General features: G+C 42.6%; 4 protein-coding genes across 4 annotated transcripts; 3 read left to right on the top strand and 1 right to left on the bottom strand.

The window, feature by feature from the left end:
* Window positions 1-734: 734 nt before the first annotated feature.
* On the top strand, window positions 735-2,879 carry emg1 (EMG1 N1-specific pseudouridine methyltransferase). The gene is made up of 5 exons (XM_041852663.2): window positions 735-1,151; window positions 1,449-1,550; window positions 1,643-1,784; window positions 1,921-2,129; window positions 2,389-2,879. The coding sequence occupies exons 1-5, from the start codon at window positions 1,002-1,004 to the stop codon at window positions 2,500-2,502; spliced, it is 717 nt and encodes a 238-aa protein (XP_041708597.1). The 5' UTR covers window positions 735-1,001; the 3' UTR covers window positions 2,503-2,879.
* LOC121542982 (histone H1-like) lies at window positions 2,775-5,429 on the bottom strand. The gene is made up of 3 exons (XM_041852650.2): window positions 4,545-5,429; window positions 3,794-4,095; window positions 2,775-3,593 (listed from the first exon to the last, which is right to left on the bottom strand). Exons 1-3 carry the CDS (start codon window positions 4,834-4,836, stop codon window positions 3,108-3,110), a joined length of 1,080 nt encoding a protein of 359 aa, XP_041708584.1. The 5' UTR covers window positions 4,837-5,429; the 3' UTR covers window positions 2,775-3,107.
* Window positions 5,430-6,360: 931 nt separating this feature from the next.
* On the top strand, window positions 6,361-15,104 carry LOC121542955 (probable 28S rRNA (cytosine-C(5))-methyltransferase). The gene is made up of 16 exons (XM_041852609.1): window positions 6,361-6,487; window positions 7,524-7,651; window positions 7,818-7,860; window positions 7,977-8,044; window positions 8,198-8,454; window positions 8,611-8,815; window positions 8,971-9,170; window positions 9,294-9,383; window positions 9,577-9,664; window positions 9,841-9,981; window positions 12,933-13,072; window positions 13,166-13,255; window positions 13,374-13,496; window positions 13,688-13,785; window positions 13,899-14,035; window positions 14,147-15,104. The coding sequence occupies exons 2-16, from the start codon at window positions 7,546-7,548 to the stop codon at window positions 14,614-14,616; spliced, it is 2,256 nt and encodes a 751-aa protein (XP_041708543.1). The 5' UTR covers window positions 6,361-6,487; window positions 7,524-7,545; the 3' UTR covers window positions 14,617-15,104.
* Window positions 15,105-15,282: 178 nt separating this feature from the next.
* Window positions 15,283-19,807, top strand: LOC121542991 (inhibitor of growth protein 4-like). The gene is made up of 8 exons (XM_041852661.1): window positions 15,283-15,383; window positions 15,694-15,765; window positions 16,306-16,472; window positions 16,568-16,682; window positions 17,513-17,627; window positions 17,736-17,880; window positions 18,022-18,083; window positions 19,219-19,807. Exons 1-8 carry the CDS (start codon window positions 15,347-15,349, stop codon window positions 19,256-19,258), a joined length of 753 nt encoding a protein of 250 aa, XP_041708595.1. The 5' UTR covers window positions 15,283-15,346; the 3' UTR covers window positions 19,259-19,807.
* Window positions 19,808-19,966: the final 159 nt, after the last annotated feature.

Raw genomic sequence — 19,966 nt, 5'->3', positions numbered from 1 at the left:
ATTTATGTTAGATTAATGTTTTGACGGAATGTTGGTGGAGCGCTGCAGCGATGTGTCTCTACAACAGCACGCTGGAGAGGCGGCTGGGAATGGACATTTTGCTTCCCTGCCTTTGACAAAGTGGGCACTGCTTATCATAGGGCTGCATCAGCGCTCACCTAAAAAGCCCATATGTCACTGGTTGAAAGAAACTGTCATTGTTTATGGGCAGAATTGTGAGGTTTTATGTGTTGTTGGAGGTGCGTCTTGGCTAGTTTAGCTCAGAAAATGCCGTCCTCGTCAATCTGCCGCGTTAGGCTGCTGCCTAATGAGCGGCCCGGCTCTGATAATCAGTCATTCAAATGAGGGGCAGAACCTTTATTTTTATTTATTTCAGAAACACCAGTAAACATACAAGAAGTATACAAACAGACAATGATAACATATGCTAGGGGGTACAACAAATTACAGATTATACAAAGACCTTAAAAGACACACGTATCGGTACCGGTGCCCCCTGTATTTAGCCTGGTTATTATTATGTACTTTTTTTGTGTTACTTTTTATTACTTTTTTTTTTTTTTACTTTAGTTTATTTAGTACATATTTTCTTAACTATTTCTTGAACTGCATTGTTGGTTAAGGGCTTGTAAGTAAGCATTTCACGGTAAGGTCTACTACACATGTTGTATTCTACACATAATGTAAATGTAAATGTTGTATTCAGCGCATGTGACAAATACAATTATATTTGATTTGATTGTTTTAACAGCTTTCTTATTGGAAGAATGTAGAACGTCTTAATGTACTGCTCGAACTCCTTATAGAAAACATGGAAGTGTGTTTTTTTATTTGTGAATTTACATTAATATGAAATGTGTCCATTAGCACAATTAGATTGAAGAGGTAAAACATTATTCTTTCTCCTTATTATAGTTAAGGAAACCGAGCAGAGGGGCAGAACCTTGCCAAAACTCCTCCAGTATGACGTATTATTCCTGCGACTACCACCCCGAAGCAACATGGAAGCCCACAGCGGTGACAAGCGTGGTCTTGAACATTTAGACGAATATGAACCCAAACCAGCAAAACATATGCGTAGCCTGCACGATCGCATGGCGGAAAGGCGACTAGTAGTTATTTTAGAGGGGGCAACGCTGGAAACAGTGAAGGTAAAGACGAGTATTTTTCTATTCCGCTCCGCAATACAACTGGTGTGTTGGCAAACTACTGCTAGCTGCGTCTGACTTCCTGCGTTATTGTATGTAAACAATTTATATAGCTTCCTGTTCAACCAGACCTGCCTGATAGATGTATTATATGATGACTATTGCATTCTTCACGATAACTGTTTTTTTGTGACTGAATAAACCAGGATGAAACTATTTGTTATTAGTTAGCTCCTGCCTGCAAACACACTGATGCAAGTCCTAAAGCAGGGTTTCCTAAACTCGGCCCTTACCTCTCAGGTTGGCAAGACATTTGAGCTGCTAAACTGTGACCAACACAAGGGCATGATAATTAAAAGTGGACGGGACCCTGGGAAGATTCGACCTGACATTACACATCAGGTAAGCTGTCATTTTCACATTGACCCTTGGAACACCAATCATCTTTCTTTTTTTCTCCTCTAACCCTGCCATATCTTGTAATTGTTCCCCAGTGTTTGTTGATGCTGATGGACAGTCCATTGAACAGGGCAGGCCTCCTGCAGGTTTACATCCACACAGAAAGGAACGCCCTGATTGAGATCAACCCACAGACACGCATCCCCCGAACCTTCAACCGCTTCTGTGGCCTCATGGGTAAGCCTGCTATGTTCTGCAGAATTTCTCTTCATACCTTCTCTCCTACCGTCCTTCTCTCCTACCCCTCTATTGTACTGTATTTCTCCCCCTTTCTCTTGTTTCATCCCACTTGTTTTTCTCTCTCTCCTCCTAGTCCAGCTCCTGCACAAGCTGAGTGTGAGGGCGGCTGACGGCCCCCAGCGCCTGCTGAAGCTCATCAAAAACCCTGTGTCAGACCACCTGCCCCCTGGCTGCCCCCGTATCTGTACCTCCTTCTCCTCTGGGGAGGCAGTGGGCGCCCGCACCGTGGTACCAGAGGAGGGGCCCGCCGCTGTGGTGGTCGGAGCGTTCGCACACGGAGCGGTGAGTTTTGCTTAAGGCTGTAGGTAATGGCCCGTGTGCACTGATCTAGGATCAACTTAACTTACCCTCCATCATTACAGACCTTAGATCAGTGTTAAGGGGCATCTTCATCCTACTTCTCGGGGGCAGTAGCACTGTTGATTTAGGTAGTGTGTATGTTATAAATGTTGATTTTGTTTATTTATTCTCTACCAATTAAAAAAGATGGAATTTGGTAAATTATGATTTATTGGTTTGAACTCTGCTTGTCCTCTCCTAGGTGAATGTGGACTATACAGAGAAGACTGTGTCCATCAGTAACTACCCTCTCTCTGCTGCCCTCACCTGTGCCAAGATGTGCTCTGCCTTTGAGGAGGTCTGGGGCGTGTTGTGATGAAGTTGACAGCGCACTGCTGCTCCAGCTAAAACTGTTGTCATCATGGACATTGTCGTACATGGACTAGAAATGGATCGGACAGTCATGTTCAGTCAATAAACATTGTACAGAAACAGTCCAATTCACCAATGACCTATTGTGGATTTGTACGATACTATGGGTGTATGTATTGTCTAAAATATGGTATTTTACATGTTTCAACTAAGGCAAAGTTTCAATATGAAATTAATACTGTTAATACACCATCTGTAAGGACTTGGCACCAAATATAGTCTTCCTACTTTTCTTGTATTTGTTTTGCTTTTTTACATGTATTCAGTGCACCATTGTTCGCATGGTTATACAGTGGAAATAAACGGTATAGTTTGTCCTCAGGTTTCAGTTGTTCCTTGTCAAAGAGACTAGGAGAGTAGGGAACAAAACTATTCAACACTCATGATGGGGACAAATCATGTTTTGATGTAATACTGGTTGAATAATCACTCGATATACATGTAATTTGTGAGTAATATAATAAAACCAATAATAATGATTTGATTGACAAAATATAACATTGTAAGGTTACGGTAGTTTGACCTAAATCTACTACTGACATTACTCTTTTAGTCCATACTCTCGGTACATTTCCACAAGGAAGCACGTCTTTTGGCAACCCTAGGTCGCTTTATCTGTGGCTTTGTATTGGGGGTTACAACCATTTTGCAAGTTTTCTGATTGGCTGCTTTCAAGGCCTTTCCTGCAGGTTTAGGGGCTTTGCAGCCTGTTTTTTGGACATTGGCTGGTGATTTTGATGCTTGTCCTGCTGGTTTGTGGCTTTTGCCTACTTGTTTTGGTCTATCTCCTATTTCCCTTTGAGCCTTTTCTACAACTGTTTTGTCCTTGCTAGCTGGTTTTCTTGCTGGTTTCACCGCTTTTCCTGCTGGTTTAGTTTTTCCTGGTGGTTTCACTGCTTTTCCTGTTGGTTTAGTTTTTCCTGGTGGTTTCACTGCTTTTCCTGTTGGTTTAGTTGTTTTTTTCTGCTTGGCCCTCTCGACTGCTGCACGGTCTCTCATGGCTCTTGTCTTAACTCTCTTCTCATACGTCAGTTTCTGTGGTATTAGAACAGGAGACGAGAGAGAAACATCTGCATAATTCAAAATTCCCAAATAACTGGTTGTGGTTTGACAGTGAATTATGCACCGTGGTGCAATTTGCTTCCTACTCAGTTGAAATGAGCCAGTGGAAAATTAAACTGCCAAGGAGCTAAAACACAAACCACCATTGACAAATGTATTATTCAAACAGTTACCTTTTTGTTGAGTTTAAATGACCCAGATGCACCAGCTCCAGTAGTCTGCACCAGTGTCTCCTTCCTCACCAGGCCTTTCACTGCTAAGTTCACACGGGTGTTGTTCTTGGTGACATCATAGCCACCAGCAGCCAGGGCATGCTTGAGGTCCACCATGGAGATGCCACCCCGGTGCTTGCACTGGGAGATTACCCGAAGGATGAGCTGGGAGACCCGGGTAGCCACACGCCTTGCATCGTTGGTTTTGGGTGCAGATGCAGCCTCTGCCTGTGTCTGGTACTTGAACAGGCGAACTGGGGTCGCTGGATACAGATTGAGATGAAGACACACTCAATGGTTATGAAATATTTTAATTGACATAAACATCACATACTTACTTCTAAATTGCTTTTTGAAAATCATGAAGATATTGTAGCGACCTTAACCCAACACCTAGCGACCTGGTCAAGAGGGTTGGATGTCTTGGCGCACTAGATAAGGTGTTGGGTTCAAGCCCCATTTATGACTACCCCCTGGTTGCGGTCATCAAGAGTGGCAAGAGTGATGCACAACAATGCGCCCTCTGAAGGATGGGGGTAGTGTAGCAACCTTGACCCAAAACCTAGCGACCTCGTCAAAATGTTCCGATCTCTTCGCGTAACAGCTAGGTGTCCAGTTGACAGACGCCATCCTGCCCCCCCAACCCCACACCCTCTCACAATATGAGCAAGCAAATATTGCAGACGCTAAAGTAGCTAGCTAGATCACTCACTTGGCAAAGGCACTTTTTCGTTTCCTGTAACATTCTTCTTCTCTTGGATTGCACGCTTCAATAGCTGACCCAAACGTCTAGCTCCTGCTTTCCCAAGGCCCCGACCACCTGGATTTTTTACTGGCTTTGTTTGCTGCTTCACCGGTGACTTGACCGGTGGTTTTACTGGCGGTTTACGTTGAACTTTCTCTTGTCCTCCGTTGATTACTGTAACTGTTCCCTTTGATTCTATGTTAACTTTCCTTTTTCTTTCTCGTTTGACATCTTTCTTGTTGCGGTCGTTTCTAGGCATATCCTTGATTACAAGTTGTGGGCGAGCAAATCACAAAGTAAAGATAGCTAGCTAACGTTATAAGGTCAGACAGAGTTGGGAAAGTGGGATACGTTAGCGATCGAAATGATGACAAAGTTGTGTTGTCAATTTCCATTTTCAAAAAACAACAATTTCAGTTTTCAAACGGTCGTTCGAAAAAATATATATATAATTAAACGGTCGTTCGATAATTATATTTAACGTGGGACGGGTCACCAGAAGCAAGCAACCAAAATACTCTGTAGGTTTGAGCTAGCTACTTACTGCAAGTAACTCCTAGGTGTGTGCGAGTACCGGTTGGTGGCGCTTATTTGCCTATAATAAAACTACGGTCTGTGAGTGCAATTGTGTTCATTGTCCGTAGCTTATGCCTGCCCATACCATAACCCCACCACCAAGGGGCCCTGTTCACAACGTTGACATCAGCAAACCGCTCGCCCACACGACGCCATATACGCGGTCTGCCATCTGCCCTGTACAGTTGAAACTGATTAATCCATGAAGAGTACACTTCTCCAGCATGCCAGCGGCCATCGAAGGTGAATATTTGCCCACTGAAGTCGGTTACGATGCTGAACTGCAGTCAGGTCAAGACCCTGGTGAGGACTACAAGCACGCAGATGAGCTTCCCTGAGACGGTTCCTGACAGTTTGTGCAGAAATTCTTAGGTTGTGCAAACCCAGTTTCATCAGCTGTCTGGGTGGCTGGTCTCAGACCATCCCGCAGGTGAAGAAGCCAGATGTGAAGGTCCAGGGTTGGCGTGGTTACACGTGGTTGTGAGGCCGGTTGGACTTACTGATTCTCTAAAACCACTTTGGAGCTGGCTTATGGTAGAGAAATTAACATTAAATTATCTGGCAACAGCTCTGGTTGACATTCCTGCAGTCAGCATGCCAATTGCGTGCTCCCTCAAAACTTGAGTCACCTGTGGCATTGTGTTGTGTGACAAAACTGCACATTTTAGTGGCCTTTTATTGTCCCCAGCATGAGGTGCACCTGTGTAATGATCATGCTGTTTAATCAGCTTCTTGATATGCCACACCTGTCAGGTGGATGGATTATCTTGGCAAAGTATAAATGCTCACTAACAGGGATGTAAATACATTTGTGCACAAAATTTGAGATAAATAATATTTTTGTGCATGTGGAATATTTCTGGGATATTTTATTTCAGCTCATGAAAAATGGGATCAACACTTTACATGGTGCGTTTATATTTTTGTTCAGTATATAATCGAAAAAGGTTGATTATTATCTCTGATTGTCAATGCCCCAGGGAAATAACATTAACATTATTAATTGGGACAATGCATACAACTGAAAATGACTCAAATCTGTAATATTAATTATATTCACATAGGTCTACACGAAACGGAATGAGTAAAAGTTTATTTTCAGTTAGTATATAAAAGAGACAGAATATTTCCAACCTACTTCCAGAGTTTGAAAACTCTGTGCTCCCTCTGCAAAGATTTGCATTTTGCCTTCGTATATCACATGCGCCGGAAACGCATGTGTGTTTCTTCCGGGAATCAACGTGTGCTAGAAAAAAAGTCACATGTGCGTAAATTTAATCTGTAAACTGGAATCAAGGATCGAATAAATACATTATACTTAAACTATTGCAAAGGTGAGTTTTGGAGAGTTGTCGTAAAGAGAAATGTCGTGATTGTTTGTGCCATACACTAGTGAATGAACAAGTCATGGTGACGGACTTGCACAGTGTATGTGGAAGCAAGTTCCAGCTAACTAGTTAGGTAACATCCTTTACAGCACATAGCAACCTCATGATATTAACGTTGTTTTGTCTCTAGAATGCAACTTGTCTGTTTTTAACTGAGAAGTCAATGTGTCGTTACCTAACGTTAGCTAATTACCGGCATATCATCATACTTGAGTGTAGGCGGATACCATTGATGGATAACGTTAGCATGCGTGGAAGTTTGTACTACTAATAATAATATGCCATTTAGCAGACGCTTTTATCCAAAGCGACTTACAGTCATGTGTGTATACATTTTTACGTATGGGTGGTCCCGGGGATCGAACCCACTACCCTGGCGTTACAAGCGCCATGCTCTACCAATTGAGCTACAGAGGACCACTAACGCTTAACAGTTGTCAACTAATTAGCTAGATAGCTACCTAACATGCTTATGAAGAGAATGCCCACTTGGCATATGAAAAGGATGTTCCACGTATTATAATAACTACATATAACACCGTGATGTTAGTGACATGTCACATTTTTAATATTTCACATTCCTTTTTATTTTTGTCCACATCAGAGTGCAGGTCAGAGTTAAGAGGTGATATATTCTCAGGAACCTGTTTTCAATAAACTTTTCAAGTTAAGCGGATTTGTCGTTATTTATAATTTTGTTATTTGCAACATTCTTGGAACAGATTCTGAGAAACATGTTCCTGAGAATATAGCTAGCAACCATCTTTCAGTTGCCATCAGTGCATAGTTAGTGACTACCTTCATCCCATTCTGATCCTATGCCTTAGTGTGTAAATCCAACATGATAATTTTACATTTACATTTTTAGTCATTTAGCAGACGCTCTTATCCAGAGCGACTTACAGTTAGTGACAAACTCAGAACCCTGGCGTTGCAAGCGCCATGCTCTACCAACTGATCATAACTTATATGTTCTCTCCAGACTACCTGTGTAGGTGTTAGTCATGGGCAGGAAGTTGGATCCCACCACTTATGTGAAGAAGGGGCCGGGGCGGAAGTCCAGGAAGCAGAAAGGAGCAGAGACTGAGCTGGCCAAGTTCTTAACGGATGGTGAGGGGGAGGCTATTGTAACATACAGCTTCTGAAGAGCTGAAGTCTCAGTATAACCTCACTTGCTGGGAGTACAGTGGTACTAAAGCAAGGATACAGGACTGGGAATGAGACATGAATATTTAAAGGTTGATGCTCACTAACTAACTATGCTTGTCATTTGCAGAGGATACTGCACCAAAACGACTGTCAAGCAGGTCCAGGAAAAGGTATGTTTGTAATCTTTTGGATGTTATGTCGTCAACTAATTTTTAAACCACTGTGTAATGTAGTGTTACACACTTTTGCTGAAGATGATGGTGATAATGATGATGACGTTTTTTAGAGCTGGGAAGCGAGCTCAGGTGACCAAAAAGCCCAAGGAAACCATTGAGAAGGAGGAGCCAAAAAAAGGTAAGTTACTGTTCATTCATTAGCATTGGGGGGTAAGTCATCTAAGTCCATGTGGATCCAGAGTCAGACAGCCCCATCCATTCACTGTGTTCTCAATACTATATCCATGAATGTCTATGGTGACTTAATTGGTTTGTTTCCCCTGTTCTCAAGGATTCACAGATGAAAACAGTGAATGGCTGAAGCCAGCAAAGAGGAAGCGTGAGGTCGGCCAATCAGATGACGAGGATGACAGTGACAGCCAATGGGAGCAGGAAGAGGACGAGGGACAAGAGGGAGGGGAGAAGAATAAAGGGAAAAAACTACTAATTGAGGGAGATGATGATGATGATGAAGACCTGGTTGATGACTACGGTGCATTGGAGGACAACAGTGAAGGAGAGGGGGAAGGAGACAGTGATGGAGAGGAGGTATGTGAAATTATTGACGAAGTTATGCGTCCAGGACATGTTCTAAATAGCAAAACAATGTTCTTCCTTCAAAGTTCTTATTGTTCTTTAGCAAGGTGCTTAGTCTTAGTCTGTTGAATCATCTGTTCCTTACTCCTCTTTTCATCTCTCATTCAGCTGCTCCCCATTGAGCGAGCTGCCAGGAAGCAGAAGAAGCTGCAGGAAGCCATGGGCCAGGAGAGTGATGACGATGATGATGATGATGATGATGATAAGGGGAAGAGTGGAGATGAAGACATGGATGAAGATGACACGGTACAGGCTAATATAGATGAGATGGACAAATTCATACTACCTGGAGCAGAGGAGATAGCAAAAGAGGGTGAGTTTGAGGTTAGAGGGTGAGGTTAGATTTGTACTTTTTAGATTTGACAGTTATGCTTTTTGGTATGCCAGTTTACACATTTCTACGTGTTCTTTATCGGTGCCTGTGGACTCCATCTGTACTAAGTGTCTTTCTCTCTCCTGTGGATGCAGGCGTTTTGCTTGTAGACCTGCAGACCATCCACCAGAGAATAAAGGACAACGTGGACGTTCTGTCTCACTTTGCCACCAAGAGGGAGGAGGGGAAAGAGAGAACAGAGTACCTCTCTCTCCTGAAAAAGGATCTTTCCACTTACTACAGCTACAACAATTTCCTCATAGACAAACTGCTGGATATCTTTCCAGTGTCAGAGGTATGTGTCATTGCTTTGTTCTCCCGAATGTTATAGTAACGCAAAATGAACAGGAAGTCTATGGAAGGTTACGTTTTGTCATCATGCTGAACTAAGGCTTCCCTCTTTTTATGTGCTTTGTAGCTGATTGATTTCCTGGAGGCCAATGAAATTCAGCGACCTGTCACCATTCGGACCAATACACTGAAGACAAGGAGGAGGGACTTGGCTCAGGTAACAAACCTCACTCTTTCAACTTGGCTCAAATAAAGGTGCCCCAACTCCACCCCTACCACCTAGGCATTTGTGTAGCTCTGAAAGGATTAAGACTAGGGGTCCATTTGGAATTGACCAAAGGATAATTGGATGCTAGTAGTAATGCCTGTTCCTCTGCCAGACTGAGTGACGTGTATGTTCTTTGTCCCAGGCCCTGATCAACAGAGGGGTGAATCTGGATCCTCTGGGGAAGTGGTCTAAAGTGGGCCTGGTCATCTTCGACTCCTCAGTACCCATAGGTCAGTACCAGCACACTCTAACCTTTTATATGTGTATGAAAGATTAGAATGTTAATTTTGTAATTACTACTGTTATCCTGCTTTCTGTGTGTTATGAGTAAGTATACATGAATTGATGAGTGTGTCTTCCTGTCTGTGTCTGCCCTGTGTTAAACCTAGTATTTTTCCGTTCCCAGGTGCGACCCCGGAGTACCTGGCTGGTCACTACATGCTGCAGGGAGCCTCTAGTTTCCTGCCTGTCATGGCTCTCTCTCCCCAGGAGGGGGAGACGGTGCTCGACATGAGCTCAGCTCCAGGGGGAAAGACCACCTATATGGGTGAGGATGTTAAAAATAGAGTTGAATGGCAATGAGCACAATACTGTTTACTGCTGTTGGTCTCTACAATTAGCCTAATAATCAACTGCAGCCTTTCTTAGGTTATGGTTTGCGACATGGGAGTTAGAATAGAAGAAAACACAAGGTGCCATTTTGAAATGTGGTTGTGCATCAGTGGTTTTTCTCTTGCTATGTCAGTCAATAACCAAATTTCCATCCACAGTTTTTCTGCGCGTAAAGTCATAATGTATAAAAATATACAGTGGGGAGAACAAGTATTTGATACACTGCCGATTTTGCAGGTTTTCCTACTTACAAAGCATGTAGAGGTCTGTAATTTTTATCATAGGTACACTTCAACTGTGAGAGACGGTATCTAAAACAAAAATCCAGAAAATCACATTGTATGATTTTTAAGTAATTAATTTGCATTTTATTGCATGACATAAGTATTTGATCACCTACCAACCAGTAAGAATTCCGGCTCTCACAGACCTGTTAGTTTTTCTTTAAGAAGCCCTCCTGTTCTCTACTCATTACCTGTATTAACTGCACCTGTTTGAACTCGTTACCTGTATAAAAGACACCTGTCCACACACTCAATCAAACAGACTCCAACCTCTCCACAATGGCCAAGACCAGAGAGCTGTGTAAGGACATCAGGGATAAAATTGTAGACCTGCACAAGGCTGGGATGGGCTACAGGACAATAGGCAAGCAGCTTGGTGAGAAGGCAACAACTGTTGGCGCAATTATTAGAAAATGGAAGAAGTTCAAGATGACGGTCAATCACCCTCGGTCTGGGGCTCCATGCAAGATCTCACCTCGTGGGGCATCAATGATCATGAGGAAGGTGAGGGATCAGCCCAGAACTACACGGCAGGACCTGGTCAATGACCTGAAGAGAGCTGGGACCACAGTCTCAAAGAAAACCATTAGTAACACACTATGCCGTCATGGATTACAATTCTGCAGCGCACGCAAGGTCCCCCTGCTCAAGCCAGCGCATGTCCAGGCCCGTCTGAAGTTTGCCAATGACCATCTGGATGATCCAGAGGAGGAATGGGAGACGGTCTGATGAGTGGGAGAAGGTTGTACTCATCATGTGGTCTGATGAGACAAAAATAGAGCTTTTTGGTCTAAACTCCACTCGCCGTGTTTGGAGGAAGAAGAAGGATGAGTACAACCCCAAGAACACCATCCCAACCGTGAAGCATGGAGGTGGAAACATCATTCTTTGGGGATGCTTTTCTGCAAAGGGGACAGGACGACTGCACCGTATTGAGGGGAGGATGGATGGGGCCATGTATCACGAGATCTTGGCCAACAACCTCCTTCCCTCAGTAAGAGCATTGAAGATGGGTCGTGACTGGGTCTTCCAGCATGACAACGACCCGAAACATACAGCCAAGGCAACTAAGGAGTGGCTCCGTAAGAAGCATCTCAAGGTCCTGGAGTGGCCTAGCCAGTCTCCAGACCTGAACCCAATAGAAAATCTTTTGAGGGAGCTGAAAGTCTGTATTGCCCAGCGACAGCCCTGAAACCTGAAGGATCTGGAGAAGGTCTGTATGGAGGAGTGGGCCAAAATCCCTTCTGCAGTGTGTGCAAACCTGGTCAAGACCTACAGGAAACGTATGAGCTCTGTAATTGCAAAGAAAGGTTTCTGTACCAAATATTAAGTTCTGCTTTTCTGATGTATCAAATACTTATGTCATGCAATAAAATGCAAATTAATTACTTAAAAATCATACAATGTGATCTTCTGGATTTTTGTTTTAGATTCCGTCTCTCACAGTTGAAATGTACCTATGATAAAAATTCCAGACCTCTACATGCTTCGTAAGTAGGAAAACCTGCAAAATCGGCAGTGTATCAAATACTTGTTCTCCCCACTGTATATTATTATAAATGGCGACATATCATTTGTTCGTTCGACATGGGGAGAAATGGCAGTGGAAACTCGACTCGGGAAACCATGCAATTTATTAGGCTACAGATTAAATAAATTATGATGAACTTCACAGGGTGGTGAAAGTGCATGGGATGAGCTTGATGCTCCTTTCCAATAAATATTGAGGGTCTTGTTCTGGTGACATGATGATCGATGTATGACAGCCGTTTGAAAAATATAAATATTCTTGCTCACCCATAAAAAAATAATAATGTAGACTAGCCTACCCACACTGTATCTGCGAGCGCACGTGCCAAGATCAGAGTCGGCACATTTGCTATGTAACGCAACAGTTTTTGTGACAACTATCGGTAGAGTTGCAAATGCAATGGAAACGCATTGAACTTTAGATGTTTATTCAGTACATGAAAACTTAAGCGAAAAAGTACATTTTGTCTGCACTGTCATCACGCACTGATTTCTATTCGCAACAAGTCAGTTTGGTGAAAACACACCACTGGTGGGAAAATGTGCATCTTTTCTTTCTGCAGATTTTAGAATATTCGTATGAAAATCTGTTGACAATTGGATGGAAACCTAGCAACTGACAGTTACTTAATTAGCGATGTCAGCGAACACTTTTTAGATTGGTAAATTAGTCTAGCCAGCTATCTAATCATGGCCGAATACCGACCGGGCACACAGGGCACGTGCCCAAGGGCCCTGAACTCCAAGGGGCTCCCCATTGATTTTGTTAGTCACTCTCATTCAGATATCATATTAAAATGGCATAAGTCATGGCAAAGTGTGTAGAATTGCAGGAAATTAACTTTAAAACTAAAATGTTTTTGCCTGTGAGGTGGGGGAGCCACCCAACCATATCTCGTTTAGGGCCCCCAAAAGGGGGCATGTTTTCATGAGCTTGGGTCCCAGGAAAACACTGAATTTCTCATTTGGGTCCCATCCTGAAAAAGTTTAAGAACCCCTGATCTAGGGCTTAACAGGCAAGACTTAACTTTTATTGGATTACTTATTTATTGTGTATATGTGTGTCCCACAGCCCAGTTGATGAGGAACACAGGGGTGATTGTGGCCAATGATGCCAGTGCTGACAGACTGAAGAGTGTGGTGGGCAACATCCACCGTCTGGGAGTCACCAACTCAGTGATTTGTAACTACGATGGCAGGCAGTTCCCTAAGGTAATAAGAGAGTTTCTTGCTCTACATGCAGTTTGTACATTGTATGTTACTCCCATTGATGGTATGTTAACCTGTTAGTTACTATGTTTGCAGGTCATGGGTGGGTTTGACAGAGTGCTGCTTGATGCTCCCTGCTCAGGCACAGGAGTAATCGCCAAAGACCCTGCTGTTAAGACCAGTAAGGTGAGAAAAAACCTATTATACACTACACAGGCCCTTAGATTTACAGTAGACACTGGCCTTTAATGATAACTTCCTGTTCATGTCTTCCTAATCTTACTTTCTACGTCCTGTCTCTCAGGACGAGTCTGACATCCAGCGGTCGGCCCACCTGCAGAAGGAGCTCATCCTGGCGGCCATCGACTCTGTCAACGCTGAGTCTCCCTCTGGAGGCTATCTGGTGTACTGCACATGCTCTATCATGGTGGGTACACCTGAGTGTCACACTGATGACAAATAAACAAAATCTAAATTGGTGCTTTACTTAAAGTGAATTGCAATTATTTATTTTATCGCAGCTTTTTCTTGTTTTTTCGGTCCATTACAAAATGTCTGTGACGGTTAAATTCATTTGGACTAGAATAGATGAAGTTACCTTACTGACTTTATCACCAGGTGGAGGAGAACGAGTGGGTAGTGGACTATGCTCTCAAGAAAAGAAACGTCAAACTCGTCCAGACTGGACTGGACTTTGGCAAAGAAGGCTTCACCAGGTAAAGGGGTTATAAGAACACCACATTATTCACATTCATCCAGATATTTACCTGTACCCCCCTAACCGTTTTCTTGTGCAATAAAAAATATATATATATTTCCTCCCATTTAGATTCAAAGAGAGACGATTCCATCCCTCTCTGAAACTCTCACGCCGGTTCTACCCTCATTCCCACAACATGGACGGTTTCTTTGTGGCCAAGCTGAAAAAGTTCTCCAACACAGTCCCAACCACAGCAGTTGACAAAGGTAAAGTAGATGTCATCTTGGATCTAATAAACCACAGTGCTTTGTCCAGTGTCATGGAAACACCGCTCGTGTTTATATAAAAATAACATCCTGTTATTGTCACTATTCCAGACGGAGAAGAGGAAACCGAGCCATCTGAGGCAGTAGAGGTTACAGCTGATTCCTCTGATGAGGACGGACCATCTAAAGCAGGTTCTAAGAACAAGTCCAAGAAGCAGAAGCCAGTCCCTGGCAAGCCAGCTGTGTCACAGAAGGCAATAGCCAACGGGAAACCAGCCAAAAGCATCGTCAAGAAAACAACAAACCCAAGCACCCTGAAAAAAAGTCAAAAACCAACCGGGCCGAAGAAAGCAAAGATCGCAAAGATGGATGGTGAGACTGTGAAAGTGGACGGAGAGCTCAAGAAGTCCAACACAGTCAAAACAGAAGGGGAGACGACCAAAGAGTCAAAGGAAGGGAGCAGGTTTGAGAAAAAGGGCGATAAACAGAGGAAATCCCCCATGCAGAGCAAGAAGAGAATTGGGAAGAACAAATTCAATAAGTTGAAGAAGCTGCTGAAAAAAGAAGAGGTTGGACAATGAACATGTATAAAATGTTTATGAAAATGAAGACTGTAATTATTTTTGCAGTTGTCACTAGTCAGAGAGGTCTAATTGTCATGACAGATCAGTCATTTTCACAAGAGTTGAGCTGAGAATGTTAGGATAGATATTGCCTCCTTCTGGACTGAAAATCACTGCAGCAGGCCCTCCATCGAGGGCCCTGAGCCCCAGCCCCCTTTGGAGTAGGTAGATGTTGTCCCTAACCACACAGATACTAGATCAGATATTTTTCATGGCCCTCATGGATGATTGGTTCTAGGGTAGGAGTATGGTCATCTGATCCTAGATCTGTGGTTGAGGGCAAAGTTCTACTTCTCTTGTTAAACATCACATTTTCACATTTTAATCCTTCCTTGCAATGTTATCTGTTTGGTTTAATTTCATTTTGTATGTCCTTTGATCAAGTTGATGGTATGTATTGTAAAGACCATTCCTTGAGACAATAAAATGTCTGATTGTTTGTCATACTCCCATCTTGTTTATTTTTATATTACTGCAGTATTGTTGACCGTGTATGACATCAAATATGACTATATTAGATAGTTTTCATAAACAGTACATTTAATTAATTATATTCAGTCTCTGACACCGTGCAAATACAATATCCTGCATTACGATTGATATTAAAATATCGTTTATTTGATTTCGGATCAAACCGAAGAACAACTCGTCCTCCTCGCCGGAAGTTGTGTTGTTTACATTTTCCAAGATGGCGGCGGGAATGTATTTGGAACACTATTTGGACAGTGAGTTCATTTTATATTATTTAAACGATTTAGAGATAAGAATCTGCAAATGTTTTCGATAGTTTAGCTGCCTATTTGAATTTATCTGCATGTTTAGTCAATGCATTGCAAGAAGGAATGCTTTATTTGGATAATTAGGCCGCTAGCTACCTAGCTAATCAACACCAACGGTCGTTTCGCCTGTTAGGCATTAGCCTAGCTAGAGTATCATCACAAATTGAAGATACATTTGTTATACCAAGAGTTGGTATGATTAGTGAATATTAATCAGTCAAAAAAGTTGTTCATGATTGTTCATTTCTCATCACAGGCATAGAGAACCTGCCATTTGAACTGCAGAGGAACTTCAATTTGATGAGGGACTTGGATCAACGTACAGAGGGTGAGAAATAACACTAACTACAACTGGTACCGACCAATTCACTAACGTTACTCTGCAGAGTATGTGTGAACCACGTTTACAATGCATAATAAAGTAGCAGCCATCCCACCCACCCACAAGTTGTGCATTTGAATTGCCAATGATGAATGTATGCAAATGAAATCTGTCTCGCCTCCATAACAACCAGATTACCAGGGCTAAAGAACATTCATGCCCACGGTCCTCAACAATTTACCATTCAATTATCTGCTAATTTTCCAACACTATCAGATCATCTAGAACAAAAGCTGCACTACAATTATGTGAGGCATCTTTACATATCAGTACTTTGTTGAGCTTTTGTTGGGCACAGCCATGGGATTTCTTAAATCCATTCATACTTGTAAAAGCCCTAGATACACATACTTCATTTAAAAAGAAATGGTATGTGGAAGCAAGTGACACAGTAACACACATCACATAAGGCTGATATTCTCAGATCAGTGGCATCAATAAAAATGCTTATCCAAACTTCTCACCCAACCCATCTCTTTCTCTCAGATCTAAAGGGGCAGATAGACTCCCTGGCAAAGGATTACACATCCAATGCCAGGACCCTCTCGTCTGAACAGAAGCTTACTATTCTGAGGCAGATCCAGCAGTCGTACAGCAAAAGCAAGGAGTTTGGGGATGACAAAGTGCAACTGGCCATGCAGACTTATGAGATGGTCAGTAGTAGTACTTTGGAGCACTGTGCTTCCTTTGTATTGGAGCCTGTGTGGGTCAGTCAAATGAATCCTAAAGTGCAGTGGTTGTTCCCTAGGTGGACAAGCACATCCGGAGACTGGACACAGACCTGGCCCGCTTTGAGGCCGACCTGAAGGAGAAGCAGATAGAGAGCACAGACTATGATTCCACCTCCAGTAAGGGAAAGAAAAGTATGTATTTGAAGTGGGTGTGTGCACATACGTGTCTGTTTCTCATGAGTGTTTGCTTAGCATCTTGGCACACTTCAAAATATCAAATCATTACTAGAAAAAATTATACAGATGCAGTGAGCTCCAAAAGTATACAGATGCAGTGAGCTCCAAAAGTATACAGATGCAGTGAGCTCCAAAAGTATACAGATGCAGTGAGCTCCAAAAGTATACAGATGCAGTGAGCTCCAAAATTATACAGATGCAGTGAGCTCCAAAAGTATTGGGATAGTGACAATATTTGTTGTTGTTTTGGCTCTGTACTCCAGCACTTTGGATTTTTAATTATACAATGACTATGAGGTTAAAGTGCAGCCCCCCCCACACACACACACATATTTTAGGGGACCAAAAGTCATTATCATTAAAGTAGTCAAAAGTGTACTATTTGGTCCCATATTCTTAGCACGCAATGATTACATCAAGCTTGTGACTACACAAACTTGTTCGATGCATTTGCTGTTTGTTTTGGTTGTGTTTCAGATTAGTTTGTGCCCAATAGAAATGAATGGTAATTAATGTTTCTAAACACTAATACTCTACATTAATGTGGATGCTACCATGATTACCGATAGTCCTGAATGAATCGTGAATAATGATGAGTGAGAAAGTTAGATGCATAAATATAATATCCCCCCAAAAAAAAAAAAAAAAAAAGCAAAACCTCCCCTGTTATTGTAATGGTGAGAGGTTAGCATGTCTTGGGGGTATGATATTTGTGTGTCTTAACTTTCTCACTCATCGTTATTCACAATTCATTCAGGACTATCTGCTATGTTTTGATATTTCAGGCGAGTCCAGGGGGCTGAAAGAGAAGAAGGTAGCTAAAACGCGTTCTAAAGTGAAGAGCTCAGATGAAGATGGCAGTCCGAAGATTGCGCAGAAGAAAGTCAAACTTCTCCAACCGTACGTTTATTATTGTGCACTCTATCACTTCCTTGCTTGAAGACAATCTCCTTCATTGGCCTTCATTTTGTGTGTGTGTACTCACCCAGCCCTCTCTCTCATTGTCAGGGGGGAGTTCACTGCTCCAGCTGCTAACTTTGGGAACGTGCATCCCTCTGACGTGCTGGACATGCCAGTGGACCCCAACGAGCCCACCTACTGCCTGTGTCACCAGGTGTCCTATGGAGAGATGATTGGCTGTGACAACACAGATGTGAGTTTCCCCAGAAACCTCCCCTGAGTTTCCCCCAGTGTGTGCACTGACCTGACCTATATTGTTTTGTGTTGATCCTGGTTCTTGAAAACTACAGTGTGTGCGGACTTCATCAAACCCCTGTGTTGATTGTATTTGCAGTGTTCCATCGAGTGGTTCCACTTTGCCTGCGTGGGCCTGACGACCAAACCAAGAGGGAAATGGTGAGGGAATCAGTTAACCTACACAGACTAACCATACAGTACTACACTCACTGGCCAGTTTATTAGGTACACCCGTCTAGTACAGGGTCGGACCCCTCTGTCTCCAGAATAGCCTGAATTCTTTGGGGCATGGCTTCTACAAGTCGGAAACGTTCCATGCTGACGCCATGGCATCACGCAGTTGCTGCATATTGGACAGCGGTACGCTGTTGACACCAGGCAGGATGGGTTCATGGACTTATGCTGCTTATACTAAATCCTGACACTGCCATCAGCATGACGCAACAGAAACCGGTATTCGTCGGACCAGGTGATGTTTTTCCACTGTCCAGTGTTGGTGATAGCGTGCCCACTGGAGCCGCTTCTTCTTGTTTTTAGCTGATGGGAGTGGAACCCGGTGTGGTCGTCTGCTGCAATAGCCCATTTGTGACAAGGATCGACAAGTTGTGCATTCCAAGATGCCGTTCTGCACAGCACTGTTGTACTGCACCGTTATTTGTCTGTTTGCGGGCCCGCCTGTTAGCTTGCACAATTCTTGCCATTCTCTTTCGACCTCTCTCATCAACAAGCTGTTTTTAATAATAAAAATAATAATAAGCCATTTAGCAGACGCTTTTATCCAAAGCGACTTACAGGAGCAATTAGGGTTAAGTGCCTTGCTTAAGGGCACAGACAGATTTTTCACCTAGTTGGCTCGGGGATTAGAACCAGCGACCTTTCGGTTACTGGCACAACGCTCTTAACCACTAAGCTACTTGCCCACAGGACTGCTGCTGACTGGATGTTTTTTGTTTGTCATGCCATTCTCTGTAAACCCTAGACACTGTTGTGCGTGAAAAGCCCAGGAGGGCAGCCGTTTCTGAGATACTGCCGGGCAACGACGATCATACCACACTCAGTCGCTTAGGTCACTGGTTTTGCCAATTTCAACGTTCAATCGAACAGTAACTGAATGCCTCGATGCCTGTTTTCTATAGCAAGCCACGGCCACGTGACTCACTGTCTGTAGGACCGATCCATTTTTGTGACCGGGGTGGTGTACCTAATAAACTGGCCGGTGAGTATCTTACATAACGGAAATAGTGATGGGATTTTAAGGTTTACAACTGAATATTCATTTTTTCTAACTCTGCAGGTATTGTCCACGCTGCTCTCAAGACAGAAAGAAAAAGTAAGCCCCTAAGGTAGAGCGGCCAACCGATTGTAGAGTCAGGATACTACGTTAGTAGTGTAGAGAAAGGAACATGATTTTCTTTCCCCGGGATAGTATTACATTGTTTATCAGTCTTCTAGCATAGAACAATTGGTGCTTTCTTTTTTTGTTGACTTTATTTTTCTGTCTTGGTTTAATGCAGTGTGGAGGAGATATGTGGTTACAGATGTATATAAATATGTTTCAAAGGTTATGACAGTTGATAGTTAGGAGAGTTGCATTGTTTTATTTTATGTTTCAATTTTTTTGTAACTGAACAATAAACACTAAAATTCCCAGAGTGATTTGACAGTTAGTGTCCATAATGCTGTAGTATGGATTTGACTAGATGTGATTGACTGTAGTGAAATGGATTGACGTATTGTAATACAACCACCTCCTACATTTTACTTTTTTAATTTTACATTTGATAGAACTTGTTTAGAGGATACATTTCACAAGGGAAATATCATCAATACTGTAGCTGACAGAGGAACATTTTATTTTCAGTTTGAATACAGCTACTACCTCATCTGTCTTTCTTGTCCTTTTTTGTCCTTTATCATGTAGATTGGTTCTGAACAGCATAGATACAACTTTATTTTGCATGAGGTTATCAGATTTACTCTACTTGATATTGCAATATTAGAGTTTTCAGTAATAGTATCAACAATATTGTAGCGTCCGTTAT

This window comes from Coregonus clupeaformis, unplaced genomic scaffold (assembly GCF_020615455.1).
Source record: "Coregonus clupeaformis isolate EN_2021a unplaced genomic scaffold, ASM2061545v1 scaf1372, whole genome shotgun sequence".
NCBI classification, from domain to species: domain Eukaryota; kingdom Metazoa; phylum Chordata; class Actinopteri; order Salmoniformes; family Salmonidae; genus Coregonus; species Coregonus clupeaformis.
Note: the sequence above shows the minus strand (reverse complement) of the source record. Positions and strands in the feature narration are given on the sequence as shown.

Excerpts from the sequence above, each read along its gene's own strand:
- emg1 (XM_041852663.2), top strand. The coding sequence starts at position 1,002 with ATGGAAGCCCACAGCGGTGACAAGCGTGGTCTTGAACATTTAGACGAA. Across the intron at positions 1,152-1,448 it reads CAACGCTGGAAACAGTGAAG|GTTGGCAAGACATTTGAGCT; the intron begins GTAAAGACGAGT and ends CTTACCTCTCAG. Across the intron at positions 1,785-1,920 it reads CCGCTTCTGTGGCCTCATGG|TCCAGCTCCTGCACAAGCTG; the intron begins GTAAGCCTGCTA and ends CTCTCCTCCTAG.
- LOC121542982 (XM_041852650.2), bottom strand. The coding sequence starts at position 4,836 with ATGCCTAGAAACGACCGCAACAAGAAAGATGTCAAACGAGAAAGAAAA. Across the intron at positions 4,096-4,544 it reads CGAAAAAGTGCCTTTGCCAA|CGACCCCAGTTCGCCTGTTC; the intron begins GTGAGTGATCTA and ends ATCTGTATCCAG. Across the intron at positions 3,594-3,793 it reads CATTTAAACTCAACAAAAAG|AAACTGACGTATGAGAAGAG; the intron begins GTAACTGTTTGA and ends CTAATACCACAG.
- LOC121542955 (XM_041852609.1), top strand. The coding sequence starts at position 7,546 with ATGGGCAGGAAGTTGGATCCCACCACTTATGTGAAGAAGGGGCCGGGG. Across the intron at positions 7,652-7,817 it reads GGCCAAGTTCTTAACGGATG|AGGATACTGCACCAAAACGA; the intron begins GTGAGGGGGAGG and ends TGTCATTTGCAG. Across the intron at positions 9,665-9,840 it reads CGACTCCTCAGTACCCATAG|GTGCGACCCCGGAGTACCTG; the intron begins GTCAGTACCAGC and ends TTCCGTTCCCAG.
- LOC121542991 (XM_041852661.1), top strand. The coding sequence starts at position 15,347 with ATGGCGGCGGGAATGTATTTGGAACACTATTTGGACA. Across the intron at positions 15,384-15,693 it reads TTTGGAACACTATTTGGACA|GCATAGAGAACCTGCCATTT; the intron begins GTGAGTTCATTT and ends TTCTCATCACAG. Across the intron at positions 16,473-16,567 it reads CCATGCAGACTTATGAGATG|GTGGACAAGCACATCCGGAG; the intron begins GTCAGTAGTAGT and ends GTTGTTCCCTAG.